The 24,997-nt window shown below is 38.8% G+C and overlaps 1 protein-coding gene across 1 annotated transcript in view; it reads right to left on the bottom strand.

The window, feature by feature from the left end:
- Positions 1 to 1,800: 1,800 nt before the first annotated feature.
- Positions 1,801 to 24,997, bottom strand: part of LOC5577324 (glypican-4) — a 150,132-nt gene continuing 126,935 nt past the window's right edge. Inside the window, exons 3-8 of the mRNA XM_021852669.1 lie at positions 7,618 to 7,852; positions 7,381 to 7,537; positions 6,906 to 7,172; positions 5,464 to 6,023; positions 5,227 to 5,396; positions 1,801 to 3,359 (exon numbers count right to left, since the gene is read on the bottom strand). Of these exons, the coding sequence (XP_021708361.1) occupies positions 2,974 to 3,359; positions 5,227 to 5,396; positions 5,464 to 6,023; positions 6,906 to 7,172; positions 7,381 to 7,537; positions 7,618 to 7,852 (1,775 nt within the window). The 3' untranslated portion in view covers positions 1,801 to 2,973. The remainder of the gene's footprint in view (positions 3,360 to 5,226; positions 5,397 to 5,463; positions 6,024 to 6,905; positions 7,173 to 7,380; positions 7,538 to 7,617; positions 7,853 to 24,997) is intronic.

Here is a 24,997-nt window from a genome sequence, read left to right on the forward strand (position 1 = left end):
AATACAACAACATGATTTTGCATAATTGTCCTATTTTTGTCTGTTCTTACAAATCCCAGAATAAAAGCTTTCAGACGACGTAATAATAGAATCGCTGGACTTATTGTTTGATTTTATACAGATAGTTTTCTTAGCTGATCAGCTATTGGTACACCCATTCCCATGCTTTGTCTAATTCTTTTATTGGTGAATTTCAACAATAGAAATATTAGTAGTAGAACGGTGATGGCGCTGTTCTTACAAAACTGAATTAGTTTATTATCCGTTCAACTGTATCTTTTCATTGTTTGTCCGATGCCATGTTGTTGTGGATGATTTTAAAATTTATTTGACACTTTGGGATCGAATCCCATCCCCGAGATAGTCACTTATGGTGTTAAACCTATAGTGACGAGTTCCTTCGGAAGGGAAGTAAAGCCGTTGGTCCCGAGATGAACTAGCCCAGGGCTAAAAATCTCGTTAATAAAGACATAAAAATGACAGTTTTCATATTAAAATGATACTTTTATTGCAATAACTCATTTTTTTTTTCAACTTTTCCTATAAATTCCTCCAAAATTTTTCTGAGGATATTTTTAAAGAATTCCAATATTGGGAGATTCTTGCAGAAATATTTTTGAAGAATCGTCATAGATTCCTCTTAAAGTTTCTCACGGGTATCCTCGAAATCTCCACGAACTAATCTAATGAATTTTCTATATATTTTCATATGATTTATATGATATTTTTTCTGACTCAATTCAATAAGAAGTTCGGCTTCTCAGACTTTCAACTTCCAAAAAGTTCAATTTAAATTTTAAATGAAACTTTGTAGCTACTTGACAGCATTAATCATGTGTCAGTCAAGTCGTGCCTTTCCAGAAATTTCCAGAAAAATATTAAATATTTTTAAAATTACTGCCAAAAATCAGTAACTAGAAGAAGCTTCAAAAAGAAATGAAAAAGAATAGGGATGTTCAAAAATAAAAATTATAAAAATCAAAAACCAAAATTCATAGATTTGCCCACAAAAAATTATTACCCAAAACGTGTTTAGAATGATTTAAGATAACTAAAAATGATATTTAGATCAAAAATAAAAATTTGGGTATTAGAGGGTTAATAAAATTCTCACCAGTCGTCAAATGGAGAAAACACTCAGAAAGCATACATCTTAGTATCTTTCGCAAGTTCATGTTACAAGTTCACTTTCAATTCCATATAACTAATTAAAAATGAAGCTACGTTGGAGACTATAGACCAATCTCAAACAAGCTTTTTGGCTTCGAAAATGCCATTCGTTCCGAACATCTGGCTACAAAAGAAAATTTCTGTTTATTACTCTTTGAAAAATTCAGACTGTAATTTTTCCTGGTGATACCTCCAGCAATTACTTGAGAGGTTCTTGCAGGGATTCCTTTCGAAATGTATCTTCTAAATTATCCAAGGAAGGGCCAAGAAAATTTTGCAAAACATATTGAAAGCATTCCTGGACAAACATCCGGTAGGTATTCCTAAAAGCAATCCTAAAGTAATATCTGATTTAACTCCAGGAAAATACCTGATCAACTCTTGCAGAAGAGAACTTCTGCAAAAATCTCTTAAAGACCTACAAAATTCTTAGGAAAGTCTTGAAAGATCTCTTGATAAATGGCTAGATTAATTCTAGAAAAAAATAAGCGAAACTCGTGATACCATGCAGGATTAAACAAATACACGGGCACATTATTCAATCAATTGCACGGACTGTAGACTAAACATTAGGAACAACGTCCCAACTGGGACAAAGCCTGCTGCTCAGATTAGTGTTCTTATTATCAGAAATCCATTGAATTTCTTTACGGATGTCTTGAGAAAATTTTACAAAGTAATAACGGTAATATTCTCAGAAAGCATCTCTTCCGGATTTTTGGTGGGTGCCATTTTGCCTCAAGATATTTGTGCAAAACGTAAAACATCGTGTTTTACGAAAAGTATGTCAAACATCTTATTTGTAAGAAAATTTTAAGTAGTACTGTCCAATGAAAAAAATTTCAGTAATTTTGCCAAAATAATAAAGTCTGAGTAGCCTCAATTCTAGTTCAACGTTAGGCTATTCATCTTGCTTCATCTACCCTAGAGGTTTGCTAACAGAGGAGTGCTAGAAGATATCGATAGTTTAAAACATTCAGCACCGTTTGGATTGTCTGAAAGAAGATGTAAGCTCGTATAACAATAATAGATGCTATTGGATCCAGTAGGAAAGTTGAATTGTAATAATTTTTTTGGATCAGTATCAGAACCTGTTTATGAAATAATTGGGAAATATCAATCACATTTTTCATGATTTAAATACCTATGTGAGAAAATAAATGCATCAAATTAGCATTTAATGCCACATTCAGCATATCCTGCATTTACACTCAAAGTTTTCCAATTTTTCATTACTGAAATTGTCCAATACTATCGTGTTCCTATTGAAATCAAAACAATAATACTCTTATTCTCCTAAAATTAAGTAGATATGGGAAGGAAGGCTACAGCATTTGCTTCAGGTATATGACTGCTAACACACACGATAAACGAAACACAAACATACAGTTCGGTACCATGTGGCACCGTCAACTTGGACACTCCACACTCCACGCAGTTACTGAAATCAAGAGGTTAATCATCCGCTAAAAGGGAGATTTGTTACGTATCACGTGAGTCCCTACGTCTGGTTTGACTGGAAAAATGCACCGTTCGACTGCCTAAAACCGAATCTCATCACAATTTGAATCTTGTACAGTACAACAAACACATGTTATTGAAAAATTAAAAAAGAGGCTACCTATAAATATATATATTCACATCTGTTGTTCTGGACATGCGCTCGCATGCATCGCGCACATGGCAGAACTAGAATCTCACATTCTGCCTATCATACAAAAATCGTTTTGGATGGTCGGTATAAGTTAAAAACGAACCAATAAGGTTAAAATATACAAATTACACAGCTACTTATTGATCAAATCACAGCAAATCGGCGAAGAGTCCACCGAACCACGCAATCACCAGTGGCAGGAAGAACTGCAGCAACGCTCGCGTAATGGACATTTGTGGAGCTCGCGAGCTGCTGCCACTGCCAGCGGTGGACGATGTGCCACCGCTACTGCTGCCGCTGCCACCTTCCACCGTGGGGACATTCTTGTGACCGGTGTATTCGATTTCGTTATTAGCACCACCAGCACCGGTGCTACCACCGTTGTTGATATCACTTTTCGAAACCCCAATCGGATAGTCCGGCATGTCTGGCCGGTGACGTTCCTCCACCTCCCACGGACCCAGACCGGATCCGGCTTCGTCGTCTTCATCGAATCCACTACCGCCGCCGGACCCACTACCGTAGTAGTTGTCTTCTGCAAGAAACAATCAAATAGAAAGCGATTAGTAATGTGAAATTGTGAATCGAACTTGCTTTTGCCTCTGCAAACCTGGAGCGTCTGCACTCCATGTTAGGAGCGGCTCACAATAGTGTCTGTTCACAATGTCTGTGGCTGCTAAACATCGTCCGAGTGCTAGAGAAGGACTCTAAGCTAAACTGCGCACTATGGTTCTCCGGAAATCTAGGGGGTTGGTGTCAGACTTTACAAGCCAACCGTAAAAACACATCAGCACTAGAACGTCAACGAGAGAATACGGATCAGAACAAACGGCAAAGACCACAGCGACGGAAATGGACTAGCGATTGGAAACTCAGTACGAGGAACTGCAAATCTCTCAACTTCATCAGAAGTATTCGCATACTCTCCTAAGTCCCGCGGTTTCGGCATCGTAGCGCTGCAGGAGGTGTACTGGACAAGAGCGAACGTTTAGAGATAACCATACTATCTACCAGAGCTGCGGCAACACACGTGAGCTGGGAATAGCTTTTATATTGATGAGTGATATGCAAAGGCGTGTGCTCGGGTGGTGGCCGATCAATTAACGAATGTGCAAGTTAAGAATCAAAGGCCGATTCTTTAATTTCAGTATAATCAATGTGCATAGCCCTCACTCCGGAAGCACAAATGAAAAGACGCATTTTACGCGCAACTCGAACGCAAGTACGACCGCTGCCCAAGCCACGACGTCAAGATCATTATAGGAGATTTGAACGCTCAGGTTGCAGGAGGAGACTGACGGACGAGAACGGCCTACGACAGATAGATTTTGCCGCCTCCAAGAATATGGCCATTTGTAGCAGCTATTTCCAGCACAGCCGGTACACCTGAAAATCGCCTCAGCAGACAGAATCGCACATCGACCACGTTTTGATCGATGGACGGCACTTCTCCGACATAACCGACGTCAGAACCTATCATTGCGCTAACATTGACTCCGACCACTACCTGATGATGGCGAAACTGCGCCCAAAACTATCCGTCATCAACGATGTACGGTACGGACGCCCGTTTAGGAACAATCTAGCGCGACTTAAAAAAAAGGATGACAGAACGTAAAAGTTCTGTCAGAAGCTCAACACATCCCGCAAAGGCTTCGTGCCGCGAGCTGAAATGTGCCGGGATAAGGATGGGAGCATCTTAACGGACGGACGCGAGGTGATCGAAAGGTGGAAGCAGCACTACGATAAACACCTGAATGGCGCAGAGAACACAGGCACAGAAGGTCAGAACTGCAAAGGCGATGGCTACGTCAGCACAGCGGACAGTGGAAACCAACCAGTTCCCATGATGGGGGAAGTTAAGGATGCCATTCAACAGCTCAAAAACATCAAGGCCGCTGACAAGGATGGTATCGGAGCTGAACTCATCGAGATGGCCGCTTGTCTCGCTAATAGTCAGATACTAGGAAACGGAACAGCTACCGGAGGAGTGGAAGCATGGCTTTATATACTCTATGTACAAAAAGGGCGACAAACTGGAGTGTGAAAATTATCGTGCACTACACTACACTCGGCCATGAGACAACTGAATTGGAAATATTGTTGGCGAGGTTTTGTCAAGTTAATTTATGTAAAACCAAATAAATAAATAATAATGCATCATTCGTGATTCGCCAAACAGAAACTGATCACTAAGTAGACGCCATACACACCGATTTATAGGTAGCGTTTGATAAGATGAACCAGATGAAATGCACTGTACGACTATCATCCGTAGTAACATTGAAGGTTTTAATATTGATTCAACCCTGTCCTAAGCTCTGAAACCGTCTTAAAACCGCAATAAACCCTAATTTTTCACTACGGAAATCTCAACATGAAACGCCAAAAATTGAACTTACCTTGATCCGTCCACTCGACGTCGTGTCCATTGTAGGCATTCCTCAGCTGACTGATGGCAGTGCGCAACGTGAACAACTGTTGTTGCACAATTGCACTTTGCCTATTGCTTGCCGACCGGTTCGGGAATTCCGGATTCTTCTCCGACTCGGAGGCAATCCCGTGTAGATATCTGTCGTGGGAAAACATAGAATATATATATTACTCAGTAGATGGACCACAAGATTGTATTCGCTTACCGGTCAACGGTGTGTCCGTTCCAACAGTTACCATCACTACTGGGCGAGGCAGCGACTTCCTCATTGTTACATAGCATGTACGGTAGGTTGGACCAAAACCGTTTCGAATCCTTTACCCGCTGACGGATGTCCTTTACCAATCTGTCGAGCGGTTCCCGGGTGCTATCCTCATCGTCAGTCTGTTTCCGGTTGTTTTTCCTCTTATTGCTACGGTTCGTATTGGGATTTGGGCTCGGTGCTTGATGATGACTAGGTGGACTATTGTTGTTGGTAAATTGGATTTCTCCGTTGGAAAACTGCACCGGTTCGTACTTCAGTTCCCGGCTGGACGACTCCTGAGCCGAACGTTTCGTTAGTTGCCGCTCGTTGGGAACGGTTTCGTCGTCAAAGATGAAAATGTCGCTATCGTCTTGGATTCGGTTCTCGTTCATTTTGCTTCGTCTATTTCTGATAAGCTCTGGTTCGACCAGCGGTACCAGATTCGTTGCTCTCCTCCTGCGTCCTAGAGTAGGCTTGCCACAGCCTTGGAATACCCGGCTGGAAATATCTTGGCCCGTTTCCTGTAGAAGTGGAAGAGATAACGTTAATATCGAGCTTAATCGCATTGAATGTTTATAAATGGCTGATTTAATGCCAATAACTCGTTGAATAGCACCATTTGAAAGAATTGGGCCTAATGTACGGTTTATAGGTACCTGGGTAGCAAGATTTATATCCTGCTATTATACATCGTGACCACACCTAATTCTGCGCACTTGCACTAAATCCATTATCTAATTTGATGTCGTCATCGGGAGTAACATTACTCAAACAACCAAAAAATCGGAAAAATGGCATATTTTGGCATAATTAGCTCACTTTTAAGTAACAAGCAATCAATCAAACTTCAGATTACATAAAGTTCTTTTAAGTTGCTTATAGAAAATAATATCTACCTTCAAGTGAGAAAGAAGTTTGATTCGAACTTGTTCTGATCTTTCTAGTTGTTGGTAAGTTCATGAGTTCTGCTAATATGCATAGGCATCTTCTAATCAGCGATAAAGTTTAAATATAATATTTATACCAAAAGTGACTATGGAGTTCACAGCTTAACTATTACACAGAAAGTTTAGGAACGTAGGATTAGGAACATTATTGATCTGGATAAATAACGTTAACAAAATAATGTGCAGAAATTGGAACAAGGAAAACCTTAAGGATAATTAATAATTCGTTATCTAAAAATTATCTTTACATAGAAAAGTTTTTATATTTTTCTCCTTTTCAAAAGATCGATGAGTATTAGTTTCCAAGTTTACGAGCAATATATTTTTTTAATTTATTACCTATAGCTAATTAAAATTTAAAAAGTCTTAGGTGCGCAGAATATGGGACTTCACGGTATTTATATTCAAATTTAAATGAAAATCTTTTATTCTACCACTGATACTTGAGCTACATACCTGAAAATTCATAATAGCTTCGGAGATTTTGATGTTGATCGGTTCAACGACCATCACTATGTTGAACGGGCCCAGCAACCGATCGGACACCCGTTCCATCGTGGCCACGAACGAGTCCCATTCGGCGTCCAGTTCCAGATAGTTCTGTAGACAACCCTTCATCACGTTCACGCAGTAGGACGAGCATGGCTTCTCCAGGAACCCCGCACAAGTATTACATGTGCTCATTTTTGTCAACGCTGCCGTGCACTCAGCTGTTAACCGCACCTGAGGGGCCACAGACAGATAGAGAAGAAGAGAGGAAATGCAAATAAGATGCCGCTTTTTATTTGCTTTCACAGACAGTGAGCGCTTTTGATGCTTAATGTCGTCAGCTTTTCGAAGGAAGAACATAATTTAACACGCTCGCAAGAGCAATTACACATATATTTCTGTTTGCCTGCGGCGGCGGTAAGAGAAGTAGAAAGCTACTTACATTCCCCATGTTCTTGGCTACTTCGGCAGCTGAATTCAGAGCTTGGGCAAAGGTACGTGTCGCCACGAAGGACCGTTTGATCTGTACCGAGAGCTTATCGGGCACATCGCCGAAAGGTTTCAGTTCCTTCATATGCTCACTAACGCAGCCCAGGTATCTGAAAGGGCAACATTTGAAAACAATTAGAATAATTCAAAAACTGTGAAAACATCGCTTTTTGTCGGTCGGCAAACTTACTTTGTGTTGAAAGAATACTGCGAGTTAAGTACGGTGAACATCTTTTGGTACAGCACGTTGAAGAACGAATCCATTGCTTCACCTAGATCAACTTTGCCGTTTGCATAGTACCTTTCCAACTCAATAAACAGGTCGGCGAAGACGTACGCGTTCTGCTCGTAGATAGTTCCATAGGTTCTTTTGAACATTGCGTGAAACTCGGCTTTGGATTCAGCGAGCAGTTGTTTGAAAAAATCTGAAATGGAAGAAGAGAAAAAGGACTTTTAAAAGCTATCAATCATATTCAGGATTAGCGAATTATTTAATCTAAGGCCGTGCAACGTACGTGCCCGCAACTACATTTGTGCGGCCTGCAATTAGTTCGAACACTATTCTCTTATCTACACATCTCTTTTTGCGGTTGTACGAAGTTGATGTTTGAACAGTCCAAGATTAATTATTACAACTTTACGGGTTTTCAATAAAAAATGAGAAAAAATCAGTCATGTAGTAACAAAAAATTCTAATTTTCAACGAATTCAGTATTTTCTATTAAAAACATGTTTTTTCTTCAAAAAAAAAAAGTCTATTAATATTGGAGAACGGACACTGAGGGCCCATTCACAAATTTCATAACGCTAGAGGGGGTGGGTGGGTGTCCAAAGGATGTTACGGCCCATACAAAAATTCATTAATGTTCATACAAAAAGCGTTACAAGGGGGTGGGTGGGTGTCCAAAATGGTCAATTTTAGCGTTATGAAATAAATGAATGAGCCCTGATCAGCTGTACGACGCAATACTCTCACAAGAGCGCTGGACGGCACAGACGTCCATCTTCCGGATCCTTGTGGTCAAATGCTTGGTATCCTTGACGCGCCAATTATTTTTGTACACTAGGAAACTGAGGGAGCCGAAAAAATCATCTACACGCTAACTTTCAAGTACCCATTAAATGAGTTCCAAATACCCATTTTTATGATCAGTACCAAGTTGTCAGAAAAAATGGTATTTTTTAAATGTCATAAAAAGGGTACTTAATCCCCATCATGCAGTTTCTATTCGTTAAACAATAATGGGTATTCAATACGCTTGATTGTTCGAAAATAATCACCGCAATTTTGCAGTTGGTTTTGCATTCGTTTGGTTTTTATGGTGCTATCTTTTTTTGGATGCCGGATCTATTCGCAATGGAGTGTAAATTCGTGAGTAATGTTTCAAGGTAAGTAATTTCTGATGTGGTTTTGCTAGGTTCATTTGCATTGGTATTGATTCTACAGAACCTGGCTATGGATGTGGCAAATTTCCGGAGGCGATGCCCCAAGTCCTATATTGAAATTCCGAGAAAGAATATTCAGATTGTATTCTTCATAAAGGATTGGCAGTGGTTGACTTTCAGTAGCCATAAGATAATCTTACCTACAATCGGACCTTATAAATTGTCAGATATAATTATAATTTTAATAATTTACATATAAGACACAATAAATGTTTCATTTATATTTTACTGAGCTTTTTACAACTAACTTGAAAGCTTCTTCCAAAAATCCAAAGCGAAATCAGCAAATAAATGAGGCTTTTTAACCCATTTTTACAAATTTAATCAAGAGTAAAAAATACCCATGTTTACTATACCATTTAGTACTTTAGTACTATACCATTTAGTTCCACTAGAGTTCTATTAAATGATTTTGAATTTTCTAAAAGATATAAATAGAGTTATAAAACATCATGAACCTCATATTTAATCTCGTCACTTTTGTCACCGCAGCAAATCGAATTGTAGCGTCACTAAACAGTGAAGATACAACACCAAGATGACGTGGGATTAAGAACGTGGCGCCTTCATTTATGATCCTCGATAAACAGCGGACTGTAGATAAAGTGCGATTCACTGAGTGGTCCAATCAGGTCTCGCCCACCGAGCAACCTGTGAATAAAATGTTTAACTAAAAACCAGCCCCGCAGCTCAATCGAAAACGACATCGTTAAAGAAGTGTGGTCGTTTGAAATTCAAATTTGCCTGTGCCTCTTCATCTTTTGCATGCGCGACAACTGACATACACGATGATGATGATGATGTGGTGGACTGGACATCCATATGTTCTATCCAACAGTTGGACGAGACCTGCGTCGGAAACAAATTGTGTGAAGATGACCATGGTCTCTCGAATGCAAACCAAAGAATGCATGTGCGTGCATATGAATAACCGTGAGATGATATTTCCACAGCAGAGACTAACCAAGCAAGATCAACGGTTTAGCTGTCTCCAAGTTGCCCACAAGTCAGATCATGTTGACTGAATTTGAAAATGGACGAAAACATTTGTCAATCATAATTGATTTGTTTGTCGTCGAATGACTAGAAGCTCAATTAAGGATGTGATTCGAAGAAACGCCTCATAGAAATGAATTCATCGCACGTTTACTTAACTTCATGTCTGTTGGTAACCCGATCACAATATGATTTTAAAATTTGAACAAAATTATATCAAATTTGTTTTTTATAGCAATTTTCGATAGCCGTTTTCGAGACCTGAATCTAGCTTCTAAATTTGATATTCTTAAATGCAAATTGAAATTTTATTTGCCCATCAGAACTCAGTACATGAAGTTATGGGTACGGTGAAATCTCCATGGGTCGATATCTTGGTTGATGATGAATGATGGTCCCCTCAAACGGCATTCTAAAGATAATCTGTCCCATAATTCGATATTTTTTGCAATATCGACTTATGGAAGTTTTACTATATAGATGCACTCTTTGGTATATTTTTATCGTCAGTCCAAGAGAAGTCCTGCACCCTTTACAAGATTAATTACAACAACGTTTTTCAACCATCAATATCCAACTGATAAATCATAAGGTTGAGTAACCCTCAATATGAGATAGAGGAGGATCTCTTATTCATCGTTGTATTGCTAAATAACGTGTACCGTTAAGTCACCAGTCACCGTGCGGCCTCCATTCACCGTGCACATATACAAATTCCTACAGAATATTCATACAATTTTCACAAATTATTCTTTTGTCAGCAAAATAAGATAAAACTGATGAAATGAAGTAGTTTTTGTCACAAAGCATTCTGAAGAACCTAGTTTATGTAGTCAAAATCATGTGAATTCTGTTCGATAATGAGATTTTTCAACACTCTTAGTAGAAACGCCAAAAAATCACATTTTTCATTTTAACGTTAGAGTATGAAATTTTCCAAAATTTTAACAAGTTTTCACTGTGGATACTATAAGTAAGATGTATTTCATCGTATGAGCAATGAGATTTAATGCAAATTAGATTTTTTTTATTGTGCCTCAGTTGAAACCCAAATGCACGGTGAATGGACCCCCTTTTCAATATATATGGTTTCTATTACCGTGCATTAGTTTAAAAGGCATGAAACTATTCGATAAAAAAAAAGATTTATTGTTATGTCGTGATTAAACAACTTTATATTTAATTTTTGAGTCAATATGGGATGGTTTGCACAATACAGTCAAATCTCCTATAACGACTTTAATGGAAAAATAATAATTTAGATCATTTTTAAACTTTTTATGGCTTTTATTGTATATGAAGATTTGAATACTCTTAAAAATGAGTGCGCACGCTACTAGCAACAAAGTTACTTCATCAACAACGTTTCTTCAAGATACGAAATAAAATCATGAAGAAAACTATACGCACGGTGAATGGTGCACTAGTGTGCACGGTAAATGGTGACATAGAACGGTACGAGGCGACCTTGACATGACATTTTCAAACATAACTTTTAAGTAATTTTTTGTTATGCATCACTAGTTTTAGATTTTTCCCTGAATTATGATATAATTGCACGCTATGTAGTGGTATTCTAGTACGCTTTAAACTATTTGGAAAAGTTATATAATTTTTTGAAGTGTAGATTTTTCTTAAATGCACGGTGAATAGTAGCTTGACGATAAATCCATTCGTTTGCTCAGTGACAACAAGCTGCACACATGATTACCAATGGCTTTTGAGGCGAGCTCATAAATTAGGCGATAATTCTACCTAACGAGTGTTTCGAAAAGTAATCGCAAACATTCACATTAATATATAACAAATAACTAATAGATTACTCAATTTGATGTTTTTGATGAAATATATTAAATACTTTAAAAGGTTTTTGTTTTGATAGAGTGCTATCATACTATTAATTCTCAGACAAACTTTTGTTGTTGACTCGATCATTAACTCAGCATATTGAGATATAACATACGAAGACATACAAACATCCAAAATTAGTTTTCAATTAGTTCTCATTACCTGCTCGGGTATTCTACCACTGACCAGAAAGAGATCAAAAGATCTTACATTCCTTCGATTCCCCGATCGAGGGTAATCAAATAAGTGTATAAATTCAAAACCAGAGTCTTTTCGCACTTGGCCAGAATGACAAGCAAAACCAGACCAGCTCGTCGATGAAGCCCCGGTATTTGCAACGCAATTTTTCCACACCAGGGGATGGATGAGGGACGACAGGAGAGATCGCCACCGCAATTTCGAAAAAGTCGCACAGCAGGTTGAGTCCACTCGCCGGTACACGGGTACAGTAAAATTAAATGAGGAATTTATTACCGATATTCTTGGTCATTAAAATATTCATGGCAAATAGCCAATCTCAGGTGGCTCTCGATCATCTTTTTTTTTGCTGCCAGAACGAACGGCTTGGGCGAGAGTGCACCGGACGCATTTATATGCATGATGTAAAAGTGGATATGAAGCAAAGGCATTGCGAAGTTGATGGGTTTCTTTCATATTAGTTAGTACGAGACTTGAGGCTAAGACACCTTGAACTGGAGTCTCGTGTCTCTCTGTCCAGTTCAATAAGACTTTAAATTAGGGCGTTCCAGAAAAAAAAGAGTCACGTTGCTCAACCTAAAAATGAAAAATATGCTTGTTTGTAGCTTTTTTTGTACAACAAATCAACTTTCTAAAAAATCGTTTTTAAGTTCCGGCCGATCTATTGATGAGAAATCATTAAAAAATAAAGAGAAAATTTTGACATTTTGTGCAGATGTTTTCAAACAATAATAACAGCACCTTGCCCAAGCAACCATAAGCACTAATAATAAGCCCTTAATCAGCATCATAGATGCGTTCATGCATTATAATAGCACTACAAATACTTACACACCTTATAACAGCACTTCCGCTGCATAGAAACCCTATTACGGCATCATTAATGCTTCTAAGCCTGATGCATACAGGCATTAAACAAGCACTATATTGGCTTTATATTCGCATGTTTAAATGCCATTCAGTGTTTTGACAGATATACCACGAGCTTTGTGTTTGCATATAGTGGTAAGAGGGAGTCAAACATAAATCTTTTCACTACTACAATTGCAGGTTTTATGACGGGGAAAAGTGATGGTTTAAATTGGCCACTTTTCTTTCCAATACTATTCATCTTATGTGGCCGAAGGAGCAGAGGAGCAGGACTTCAACAACTCAACAATACGGATGTCGCAGGTTCGAGACGCAAAATGAGGAATTTCATCATCATAAAACGAGGATCAAAATGTGGCAATTGCAAGTCCTCAACAGGATGAAAACCACCAAAATGAATAAGTCTGATACGGAGAAGTATTATCTGAATCATTTTATTACATTTTTGCATACTATTCGAGGTTTCCGTTTTCATTCATTCATTTATTTACCTCGTGTACCAGTTGCTTGGCCGCATGCGCGAAAGGTCTCTGGCTGCGTACGCGAAAGCACAAAATATTCGCCTTAAAAACCTGGCGAAAACAACTGACGTTTCTCACGTGGTCTTATATAAGCATTAGTGGTGCAGAGAAGCACGGTTATATCTTTGCACTATACTAGCATTATATGCGTATATAAAACTGACATGCATCAAATGATTACCCTGTATGCGCATATAATGCTATTACCATGCCGCATTATCGTGCTTACTGGTTACTTGAGTGTTTTCCATAGGCAAATATTTTCTTATTTTTATGAGTATTTTTGGGCATTTGATTATTTTTTGTATTAATTTTTGGAAATATTCAATTGTTTTTGTACACAAAACTTTCTTCAACCTATAGACATTTTTTTATGTTTTTTTTTGGTAAGCACACAACTTTATATATAATATCATCAAGTCTGAACATTCACTTTTTTCCAATATTTATTCATGCAACTTCCTTGCATTGTTTTCTGTAACATGTCCTCTGATTGTAACGGCAGGAATATAGAACTTTGAACATTGCCGGAAGATTGTGTAAGACAGTTGATTTCCTAGCAAACCAGTCTTCTTATACACGCTTTTAAAAAGTTACACAAAAATGAATACGATTCTCACAAAATTGAGTTCTTCTGGACCAATTATAACACATGCTGAAAAATTTGCACCTGGAATGATTTCTAACACATATCTAAGAGTGGAGTTTTTTTTTATCCTGGGATGAAGTTGATCAATTACTGCAATTAGTTTCCTGAATAAAAAGAGATATATTATTCTCTCAATTTGGGGTCACTGAATGTAGGTCTCAAGAATCTTACAACTTGATGATAAATCGGTCAATTTTAGAATCGAATGTTGTAAATTACAACTCAAAATTAGCAAAAAAAGAGCATTGTTTTTCTCCGAAAATGATTTTTTATCCTCAATGTAAATTTAAAACTGAGTTTTTCATCAAACATTTCCATAAAATCCACATAGACCATTTCCTAAAAATCTATTTTTTCATGGTTCATGGTGTCAATCCGAATTTAAGAACATCAAATAAGATTTTGTTCGTGGGTAAATTTTTCAATTTTTCTAAACAATGATTTTCTTGAGTTTTAATGACATTAGCAAAAATTTATGTCTCACATAAGTTTTGCAAATGATATTAGCAAGGGAAATGCGCTGTTTACTAAAAATGGCATCGGCGATTCCATTGTCAAAATTTTCGTAAGTACTTTCAATTTAGCGAAATTGACGAATTACTATGAAGAATGTAGACTTTCCTTAGGAAATTGCCTACCTTTAGGCGTATTCCGCAGTTCAAGGTGTTCTTGATTGCAAAATGCAATCCAAAAAGTGGACTGGAGCGAGAATCTAAATTTTTCATATTACCGTGTCCCAGGCTAATGGATGATCGTTGTCACCCCATATCAGCTAAATAAAAAAAAACAACAGAAAAAAAAGTTTAAGTTAAGTATGCTTCCAGTAAACTGAATACGGTATATAGTCACAAGCGATGGGTGTGAGTACTTGTTTTAAAAATGTAAAACTAGCAACATTTGCATTTTTAACTGAAAATTTCAATAAATATCAAAAAAAAAAACTGATCAATGTTACCCCGGATTACGGTATGCGGTAAGCATTTTTAGCATGTAAAAGCATATTTTAGTACATTGTATAATATCTAAAATGTGTTTTAAGAAAAACCCTTACATTTGTAAATTCGGCCCTGATTATTAGATAGAAAAGTTCGAAACAAGTTTCACACAGTTGTAACGAATCCTAAATGAAATCGAAAAGATTTTGATGTGCTGGAATTCATTAACTTACCGTTTTTTTCCATTTTTCTCAGATCACCTGCCCTTACGGGCCACCCTACTCCACATCAGTATGCTGACGTACAGAAGGATATTGCAAAATTCGTTCTACAATTTACAAAGTGTGAATCCCATTGCATATCTGTAATCTAATCAGATGACAGTAATATGTTAATCTAGGGTCGTGCATAATGCACGTACTTTGCAGCTCATCGACTCAATGGTATCCATTTATCCAACTCATCCGATTTAATTATTGATAAACAGTCTGACGCCTTCTTGCGTGTAATACAATGATGTCTTTCAACCAGTTCAACGATTTGCGGCGCTATGAGTTATCCAACGTTAGGTACTCTGCTGAGTTGCGTGGAAACTCAATACGGTTTCAAAGGATTTCGGCATTGAAGTTGTTATATTCATTAGCGTTAAATGAGTGAGCGCGTCACGACTAATTCGATTCCACATCTGCCTGGAACTGACGGTGATGTATCAATTTTAGTTCATTATAGTGCTAATTTCGACGATTTCGGAGCTTGAACAAAAAATAGATGATTCCCATCCTGCGGCAGCGTCAAAGGTAGAAATAAATAAATCAACCAAATAAGCCACCATTTACACGCTCATTCACCACACAGACAATTCGCCTTCCTCGTCCATCTTTTGGTCAGTTTTGCCCGGACGGGACCGATACAGGAACGGCAGCAGCAGCAGCCGTATCTAATGGTTGTCACACCACCGACCGCGAAATTTATGTAAATTTTTAAATAAATTTTAATCAATTCCCAATTATATCGCTTTTGTCTCCATTTCGGAGCGATGATTTCACCAACTCCCAACATTGTTGCTAGCAGCATCGCAAAAAAAGGCTCAAGCTTATGCGGTATTTGGGCTTGGACACTACTTCAGCTGAGATATGAAACTGTAGAGTCAGTGTCTACGTCTCGCCGACAATTTGATGACTAAGCCGCATTTTTTTTTCGAATCGTGATATCATCTTGGCTGCGGTGCTGAATTCCAGCGATGGCTATCTCAATCGGTGTCATTTGATAAAATAGAGTGATTAATTAATGATTAGTTTTGTTTCGATGTCCCACCCTTCTTTGATGTGGCCAAATTAGCGGCAGTTATAGTTTTGAAATTTTGTCCACCGTTCATTCGTTTATCGGAAGTCTAAAAATGGGAATATTAGGCTGTAACTTACATGGATAACTTTACCTTATCTATTGAGCTCTAGGACACTACACTTGTCGGTATTGTGTGATGTTCTATCAGTTAACTTGGTGGTTCATACTCTTAAGTTCCCTTTTCATGCATATACCAGTAATGTATCTGACTGGTACGAAAAAGACGAAGCGAAATTAGTACAGTCGTCTGAGTTTCTTCAAAACTAGGAGGGGTAGTCTGGGCAGAGTGCCAACTCGAGTCCTTGGGGTGACACATACAGGGTTGTAATGCCAGAGGGGCCATGGCGCTCCATGAAAAGTCGCCCGAGGTGCAGCGATCTTCCCGCAACATACCCTGAAACTATAGCCACCACTGACTGGTGGTGGCTCACCAGGCTGCAGATGAATGGGTATCAGTAGGCCGGCTCCAAAGGCACGTTTTTCACCAATTGGGAGATTTGTGCCATCGAATTTCGCGTCATATAAAGCAACGGGACTCGACGGTATCCCGAATATTGCATTAATAGCGGCAATCGTCGCGGATCTGAACATGTTCAGAACCGCGATGCAACGCTGCATAGATCAGGAAATGTTTCGGGATGGAACCGACTGAAATTGATGTTGATGTTTTTTTTTTTTTTTTTTGGTAGCGATAGGGGTAGTACTGGCACTCTTAATCTGCCCTAAGCTCCTTCCCAGCATTTGATTTTATAAGCCTCTATTGCGTTCATCACACAGACGTTCCTAAGCAATGTTGCTCAAATGGTCACTGTGTACGCTAGCAGCAATCAGCCCTTGCCGTAGTTTTGCAGTCTAGTAGTTCAGACTACTATCAAACTATGATAAGGCCTGAAATGCTACTAGAGTGGTTAAAGTGAAGAACGAAATAGTTTTATTAAAAGGTCCTCATTCCCCATTTCATTTCATCACTCACTATCACTATCACTATCACGTATATCACTCATCAACTTTCGTAATATACTTCAGATATATTTTCCATTATATCACTTTTCACTATCACAGCTACAAATTTTCATCAAAAATACGTCACATTATTTTCATATAAATTCACTGTTATTAACATTTACCATCTGTTACCATTACTAAGTAATTAAAAGATATTCAACTTAAATTTTTCATTATTTTGTTGCTGTAGAGTCATTACTATTCAAACTACGATTTAGCACTAAGATCAAGAAAGTTACAATAAAAAAAAAATCACTTCGATCCATTCTTCTGCACTCACTGTCATTATAAACACTTTTATCATGCATATGTGAAGAACTAGGCAATAGTGTTTATCTTCAGAGAAATTATTGCAAAATGTATTGTGGCCATTGTTAAACTAGTAGGGTTCATATAATTATTATTTGTATAATATTTAAGAACATTAACACTATCACTTCCAATGCCATTTTAAAAATTATCATCACCAAACATCATTATTAGCACCCTCACTATCACCAATTTTATAACGACGAGTGTAATGAAGAGTTTCACCAAACACACATTCTTATGTTGCATTATAAAACGATTGAACACACGTTAGCTTCGAAACTTAAACACCATTACTGATTAGTACAAAGGATTGTACAGCTCGTGTAAACGAACTGAACCATCAACAACCAGCACTGGTTTATAAGTAACTAATGAGCCCTGGCGGTCCCTCCGTTCGAAGAGGACCTGATAATATGCCGAAACATATTAACAGATCCTCCGCCTGAATGCAGCCGTTTCATGATAAATCATGAACCGTTAGAGGTGTGCCAAAGTATTGTGAAGGTGATATGTTTCACAGACGGGTATTATTATGGTGCACCTTCTACTTTGGCACCGTCAAACCCTGTGTTCTTGGCCAGGGGAACCGACTGAAATTGATGTTATTACCAAACCAGGTGACCCGTCGGGTATGGACCTACCTCTCTGTTAGATACGACGGGCAAGTTGTTGTAGAGGCTATTCTTCAACATACTAATACCGTATACGGAAGGTGCGGACAGCCTGTACAACAACCATTTCAGATTCAGGAAAGGTAAATCTACTCTGAACGCTAATCTGTCGCTCGGACAGCTGAGATGGCAAATGGAGGGGTATCCGTTACTGAGCGGTTGTCACTCTCGATGTGAAGAATACATTCAACAGTGCAAACTGGGAGGCGGTAGTTCCTACAATTCACCGCCTCTAAGTTCCAGTGGATTAGTGTAATCTTCTAGAAAGCTATTTTGATGGTAAGATTCTGCTGTATGACACATATAAGGGGCAGAAAAGCGTTCGAATTAGTGATCCTTTATAGAGAATAATATTGTAACACGGACATGACTTCCGCATTGCTAAAAAGTGTATTTTGTTTAGTTTTAGATCTTTGAGTTACATATCCAAGCTAATAAACAGCCGACAAAATCAACAACTAAAAATCGCATTGACAAAAATTTAAAAAAGAAAAATATTTAATTTTTTTTTGCTTCATGCAAAATTACTTTTACCGAAATAATTTCAAGCGGATTACATTACTCCTCAAGAAAAGTTCAAAACAAACATAACGCACGTTCGTTTGGCTAACACTTTGACAGCTCTCGCTGATCGATTGGCTCACACTTTGACGGAAATGTCAGCTTCCGCGAATCTCTCTTATAAAGGATTACTAGTTCGAATTACCGCGGGAGTATCTCAAGTTTCAATCCTGGGCCCGTTGTAATGGAATGCGATGGCTGCCCCTTCCAACTGGCTTCGCCGAAGATATCACCCTAGTGGTCTATGGCGAATCGATGGAGGAAGTAGAGTTGACAGCAGTATACTTCTATCTCTATAGTTCAAGAATATATGGGCTCTAGGAAACAGGGACTAGCTCATAAAGACTGAGGTGGTGGTGGTCAACAACCGTAAGTCTGAGTAAAAAACGCTGGTAGGTAATTGCACAATAGAATCAAACCAATCCCTTACAAGCAGCTTGGTGTAATGATCAATGATAAGCTAAGCTTCCCTAACTACGTTGAATTCCTGCTGTAATTGCCAGCAAGCGTAAGCTTCTGACAGGCGTGGCGTTATCCATTCCTAGGCTGCCGTTCTACGCATATTTGTCCCGCGGTTCAGAAGGTTTACATAGAACATGGGAAAAGCAGGCGTAGAAGGGCAGTAGGTGTGGCCACGCATGTGGAGGACCAATTTGGTCAAAAGCACTTGTAACATAAGTTCGTTAGCGGTTGGAAAGCACGGATAGGCTTGGGTACTTAAAAGTAATAAGCGTATTGTGAGCAGCTTTCAAAGAGGCATTGTGAATCATAGCCAGAATGACGCCCATCGGGTTCATCGTCAAGAAAGATGTCCAATGCTTTAACAAAAGAGGTCCGCAACACTTAGAGTTTGGGAGCAGCAATGGGATAACTCCACTATAAGTAGATAGGCCCATCAGCAGGTCAGAAACCATGGGGAAATTAACTGTCTGATACAGTTATAACAAATGCGCCATTAACACATTTCAATAATAGCGATTGTTCTACTCATAGGTTTTTGCCGACGATGGTATTGGTATGTACTACATAAGCACATTGTTCGACTTGATACCAATTGCTCTTCACGTATTGTGGGATTGGTGTTGCCGTTGTGGCCTTTCGTTTAACCCGAGTAAAGAACGGAAAGACGAACCGGCAATGGAGTTCGACCTGTGCGTCCATTGGTTCACTACTTCAACAGTACATGATGAGCAAAGCGATATATGTACTTCTGTTCAGACAATCAGGCTACCAAAGCCCTTGATTTGGCTACCTTAAGTTTGTGATTAATAATAGTACGTTAAACTTAGGCTAGGATTTTTTGTGAAGAATTTTGAATCTTCGAAGCCGAGAAACGAATCTGGGCAGTATTCGGACACAAACCCAACATGGATTTGCTTTGTGCGGACGTTATCTCAATGCTAAGAAAGAACCCCGAAACTCTGCCTTAAAAGATTTTAATAAGGTACTATTAAGTAGTCAACCTATCAGCTTAGGCATGTTCATGGATTCCTTGCTGACTGTTGTTCAATCTTCTGTTGCACTCTGAACAGAAATTAAAACAACGATACAGTTAACGGGATCATCTCTGAGCGTAGATCAAATCAGAGCGCGTGAACACAGGCGCACCAAATGGTCCAGAACTGGATCAACCTGTTGCTCTGGGGATACCTTTCACATTCGCCTTTCTGTGCGCCGCCAATTTTCAATCACACATGAAAAGTAAACATTCTCCTCTCCGCTTCCTTTGCGTTGAAATTTAGATAAACACACGAGATAAGACCAAAGAGAACGAAAACCTGACAAACCAATATTCACATAATTTGCATGGAATCGATTTGTGAGCCGAACCTCTCCCATTCAGATCCCCGTCCGCGGAATGATTCACCTGATATACCTCCACCGAACTGACTGTCGTTCGGCTCGGCTCTGGTTGGCTCTATCTCGCCGCGTGATAGCCTCATAAATTTGTATATATTTCATTTTGATAATTGAAATAATATGCTAATTTCCCTAATATTGACAAACGATGAGCGCACGTAACAAGTTGACTTTGTCTTTGTCTGAAGTCTCACACAAACGTACGGGGGCTTGGAGGATGGCGAAGAAATGTAGTTTGGATTGGTCGCTTCTGACTGTGGACAAGTCTTCCAAGTTCCCGCACATTGTTGTCTTTATCCGTATATCTGACTGCTAGCGGAGGATGCTGAGCAATCCCGAACAGAAGCGCAGGTTGAAGCGTTCATGCGGAAAACTAAACTGTGTGGCGACTGATCATCGCGTGACAACCATCTAGCGACTGGAGATAGACGTCTGGCTGGACCAAGACCAAAGACGCTACGCTGGTGGTTCGACAGATGATGATGTGCTCCGCCCGTGTTGTCAGATCGGAGAAGCCAAAAAGAACGACCACGATTATTCAGCGTTTCAAACGGTGTTTAATTTGCATTCGACCCGCCAACGTACGGTTTGCTTTTGGTACCGTTTTGATTCATATTACGGACAGCTTTTAATTACGGACGCTCTTCTTTGTATAGGAAACATTTCACACGAAATGTTTCAATTTTTGCCGTTAAAAAATTCGCACTTTCAAAGCTTGTTTTAAAAAGCATTTTTCATAAATATCTATGAAAATTTACAATGCCCAACTGCCTTAGACGTCTGGTTAGTGGTTTGGCGATTGCAATCGATCATTTGACTTCTCTATTTATAATTTCCATGAGCTGTCCGGAATTGGAATAAAATTGTCCGGAAATCGAGGCAAAAGTAAGAAAGCGTCCGGAATAAGAATCATGAAAAGTTCACACATTTTCATTTATTTAAAATTATTTATGTTAGGGTCGATGTACCAATAGCCGCATAGCTAAGAACAAATATTCGTATAAAGTCGAAAAATAAAGCCTGCGGAATTATTTTTAGACCATCTGATAGCTTTTTATCTTGGCTTTGTGGAAAAATTATGAAACATACGAAAACTCATGTTTTTGTATTTATTATCGCTTGTGCCACTATAGGAACACATGTGCTTATAGTAGCACTATTCCTAATTTCTGTTCCTATAGTAGCACTAGTCTCACGGAATAGGCAAAACACAAATCAAAACCGTATTTTTACAAAACTTTTATATTTTTCCTTTGAAGTGTGGATCAAAAGCGTTCGATTGATGTAAAAAAGTTCCTAATTTATCAACTATTTTGTTTAATAACAAAATAGTTTCTCTTAGTAGTGCTACTATAGGAACAATAGGATAACTATAGGTGCAAGGGAGCCAAAATTTTAAGCAAAACTATTTATTTCGATCATTTTTTGAACAAAATCGAGCTGTGTGTCAATGGTACTTAGATAAACAGCTACTGATCTTCATGTCAAAAATTATTTTGCTACGATTACCAGCGAAACGGCCGTAAAAAGCCACTAGTGCGACTATAGGGGACCGTCCACTAAGGGAACACCGACCCTACGGAATCGAAATCTTCACCCATCATTCGAAAGCTAAGGGTTTTCAAGGCTCCATGATGCGGAGGAATCATACTAACTGATTTATTTTACATGTTTTTCGATGAGTAACACTTCACTGAGGCCTTAAGTGTCCGTAATATGAATCAAAACGGTATAGGGCGTCTGTTCCAGTGATAGAGGTTATAGTAACGTGTTGAGGAAGAAAAAATCGCCAAAAATAACGGAAGCCTGTTTTTAATATCTGGAAATTTCTTTCGAAAACTTTTCTATTCTAAAACACGTAAAACATATTCTTAGACTAATAAAATCATTGTATCTGGAACATGTTGTAGTTAGTATTAGTTCAAACATTTCAGAACAAACAAGCGCTGTTCGCATGTCCAACCAGTGTGTTATTAGGTAAAACATGCATACACATGAAAAAAATTCTTTTTGTCATATTGGCGCTTACGGTGACTATGCGAATATGGTAGAATAGTGGTATTTGCTAACATCCGTTCCTATAATAGTTTACATTTATTTTCCATAGGGAAAGTGGGAGTAAAGAGGACACTTTAAAACCACCGACAGCTAAGCAATATGCTTCTCAGAAACTGATTTTTTAATAGGATGGGCAAAAGTTTGATTTAAGTGGTATAGAAAAACAATGGCAGTTGAAAAGAAATAAATACCACAAAGTGAACCTCAACATATTCCACAATTTTTCTGAACAAACTTGTGTCAAGATATTTACCAATTTTTAGTTATAACATTTTAAAATTAAACGAATTTTTGCTTCGCCGTTGGGGCAAGAGTTCGTTGGCAGAAACCCAAAATATCGATTTTGGTTTATGACAGGCATACCTTACATCAGTCATGAACTTTTGTTTGCAGAAAAATACACTATATGTTCATCAAAAAATTACCCAACACAGGGCAATATACCAAAAAAATGTATTTTTATGCAAAACTAAGTAAAAACGTAAAATTTTGTTGACTTTTTTCGACGTTTAGGCATATTTCGCTTATATTAGAGGTTATATGTGGATTTAAGGCAGTTTGCAATTTTCCCCGTGACAGTATGTATGACTCGAACTGATTCCCGCTTATTCGAACTTTTGTCCCATTATGGGTCAAAAATGGTTTCCTAGCATTCGAGCATGAGCATGATTGACCGCCCGCAGTTGCTACTCCGTTATTACAAGAACAGCTGTAACTTACACAGGGAACCAACAGACGCTACTCATGATCAGTAGCATCCTCCCTCAATGTGTAAATACTGGTGCTCGCATTATTGTAACAAACAATACCGGCGCCGGATACGTCCGAATGCAGGTCAATTCAGGCATGGGAGGGAAATGTTGACGTGTTACTTGCTCTATAGAAGCCGAGGAGTCCTCTGCACTTCCACAAGTAAACACTGGGAGTTTTGACATGGGAAAGGATTTGGTTTGGTAAACGATAAATATGTAATTTGAAATGAATTCGTGAGCATACATACGGACGAGCAATACCGATGATAATGCAATTACTAAGCGAACAAGATACGATCCGGATTCCGACGCTCGCCCACAAAGGAGCATGCAACAGAATCAACGGATCAAATACTACTGTCAATTTTCGTTCTTTTCACTCGCATGCTTTGTTTTTTTTTTGTCCCGTACAACTCGAACCGGACACAACTGATCCGGATTCCGTCACTCACCCACAAAGGAGCATGCAACAAATTCACCGAATCAAACATGACCAAGGAGGGAAGAAAATCATCTCTAGCGACAAATAACACAGTATTCGAATGATCTAAAAGGGCCGTCGTTCTTGCAAGAGCATGATTGCATAACCTTATTCCCCGCACGTTGAACCGATATATGAAGCATCAGATAAACTGTTTTTCGTGGGACAAACCGTTTGTCGGATGTTGTAACATGTGCGATTAAGGTGAAACAGTTTGGAATCAACTTCTAAGATTGCACTAAAACTTCAAAGGCACAAATCTCGCGAAGAAAGCATTCCATAACAGTGCACTTTTTATTTTGGCTTTGTGCACTAGCAGAAAGCTTAAAATAAGAAGCTCAGGAACATTTGCCAACTATTCCTCCAGTTTTGTGCCTTTGAAAACGTGAGTAGGTGGAGAAGACGGACATTGTGCCAGACATCTTTGCATTCCGAGATGTTTCACCTTCAGGTATCAGAAGGTATCAGAAGGCCGGCTCCAAAGGCACGTTCCCCACCAGTTGGGAGATTTGTGCCATCGCCATATTTGAGCCTATTTCATCATCTACCCGATGGGAGAGGAAAGGAAAGGGAAAGATGGGAGGAAATAGGAGTGGGGTCCCTTGAAGAGGGAAAATCGCATAAGCGAAATGAGAGCATGTAGCTCCATACCACAATGGGTTCGAACAGCGCCCTAAAAAGGGCACTGCAAAGCGCATGAGCGTAAAGAGAGCCTATAGCTCATTACCACAGCGGGTTAAGAATAACAGAATGTCCTGAAGATTCAGGCTTCTGTATTCAGTTTCACTTAATAAGTGTTTACCAAGTAATTGGAATCGCATTTGCGCAAAAACTGGACAGTTACATATCAGGTGATACGAAGTTCCATAATCGGAGTCACAACTATCACACACAAATGAGTCAGCACGCTGAATATTTGCCATGTGATAGTTGAGTCGGCAGTGGCCTGTCAACGCTCTGACCAAGAGACTGCAATTCTGCTTTGACAGATTTGTTAAATACTTCGCCACCTTTGGAGATGGCTCAGTAACGTACAATTTTGTTTGACGACACGACTCCAAAC

Source organism: Aedes aegypti, chromosome 3 (genome assembly GCF_002204515.2).
Source record: "Aedes aegypti strain LVP_AGWG chromosome 3, AaegL5.0 Primary Assembly, whole genome shotgun sequence".
NCBI lineage: Eukaryota > Metazoa > Arthropoda > Insecta > Diptera > Culicidae > Aedes > Aedes aegypti.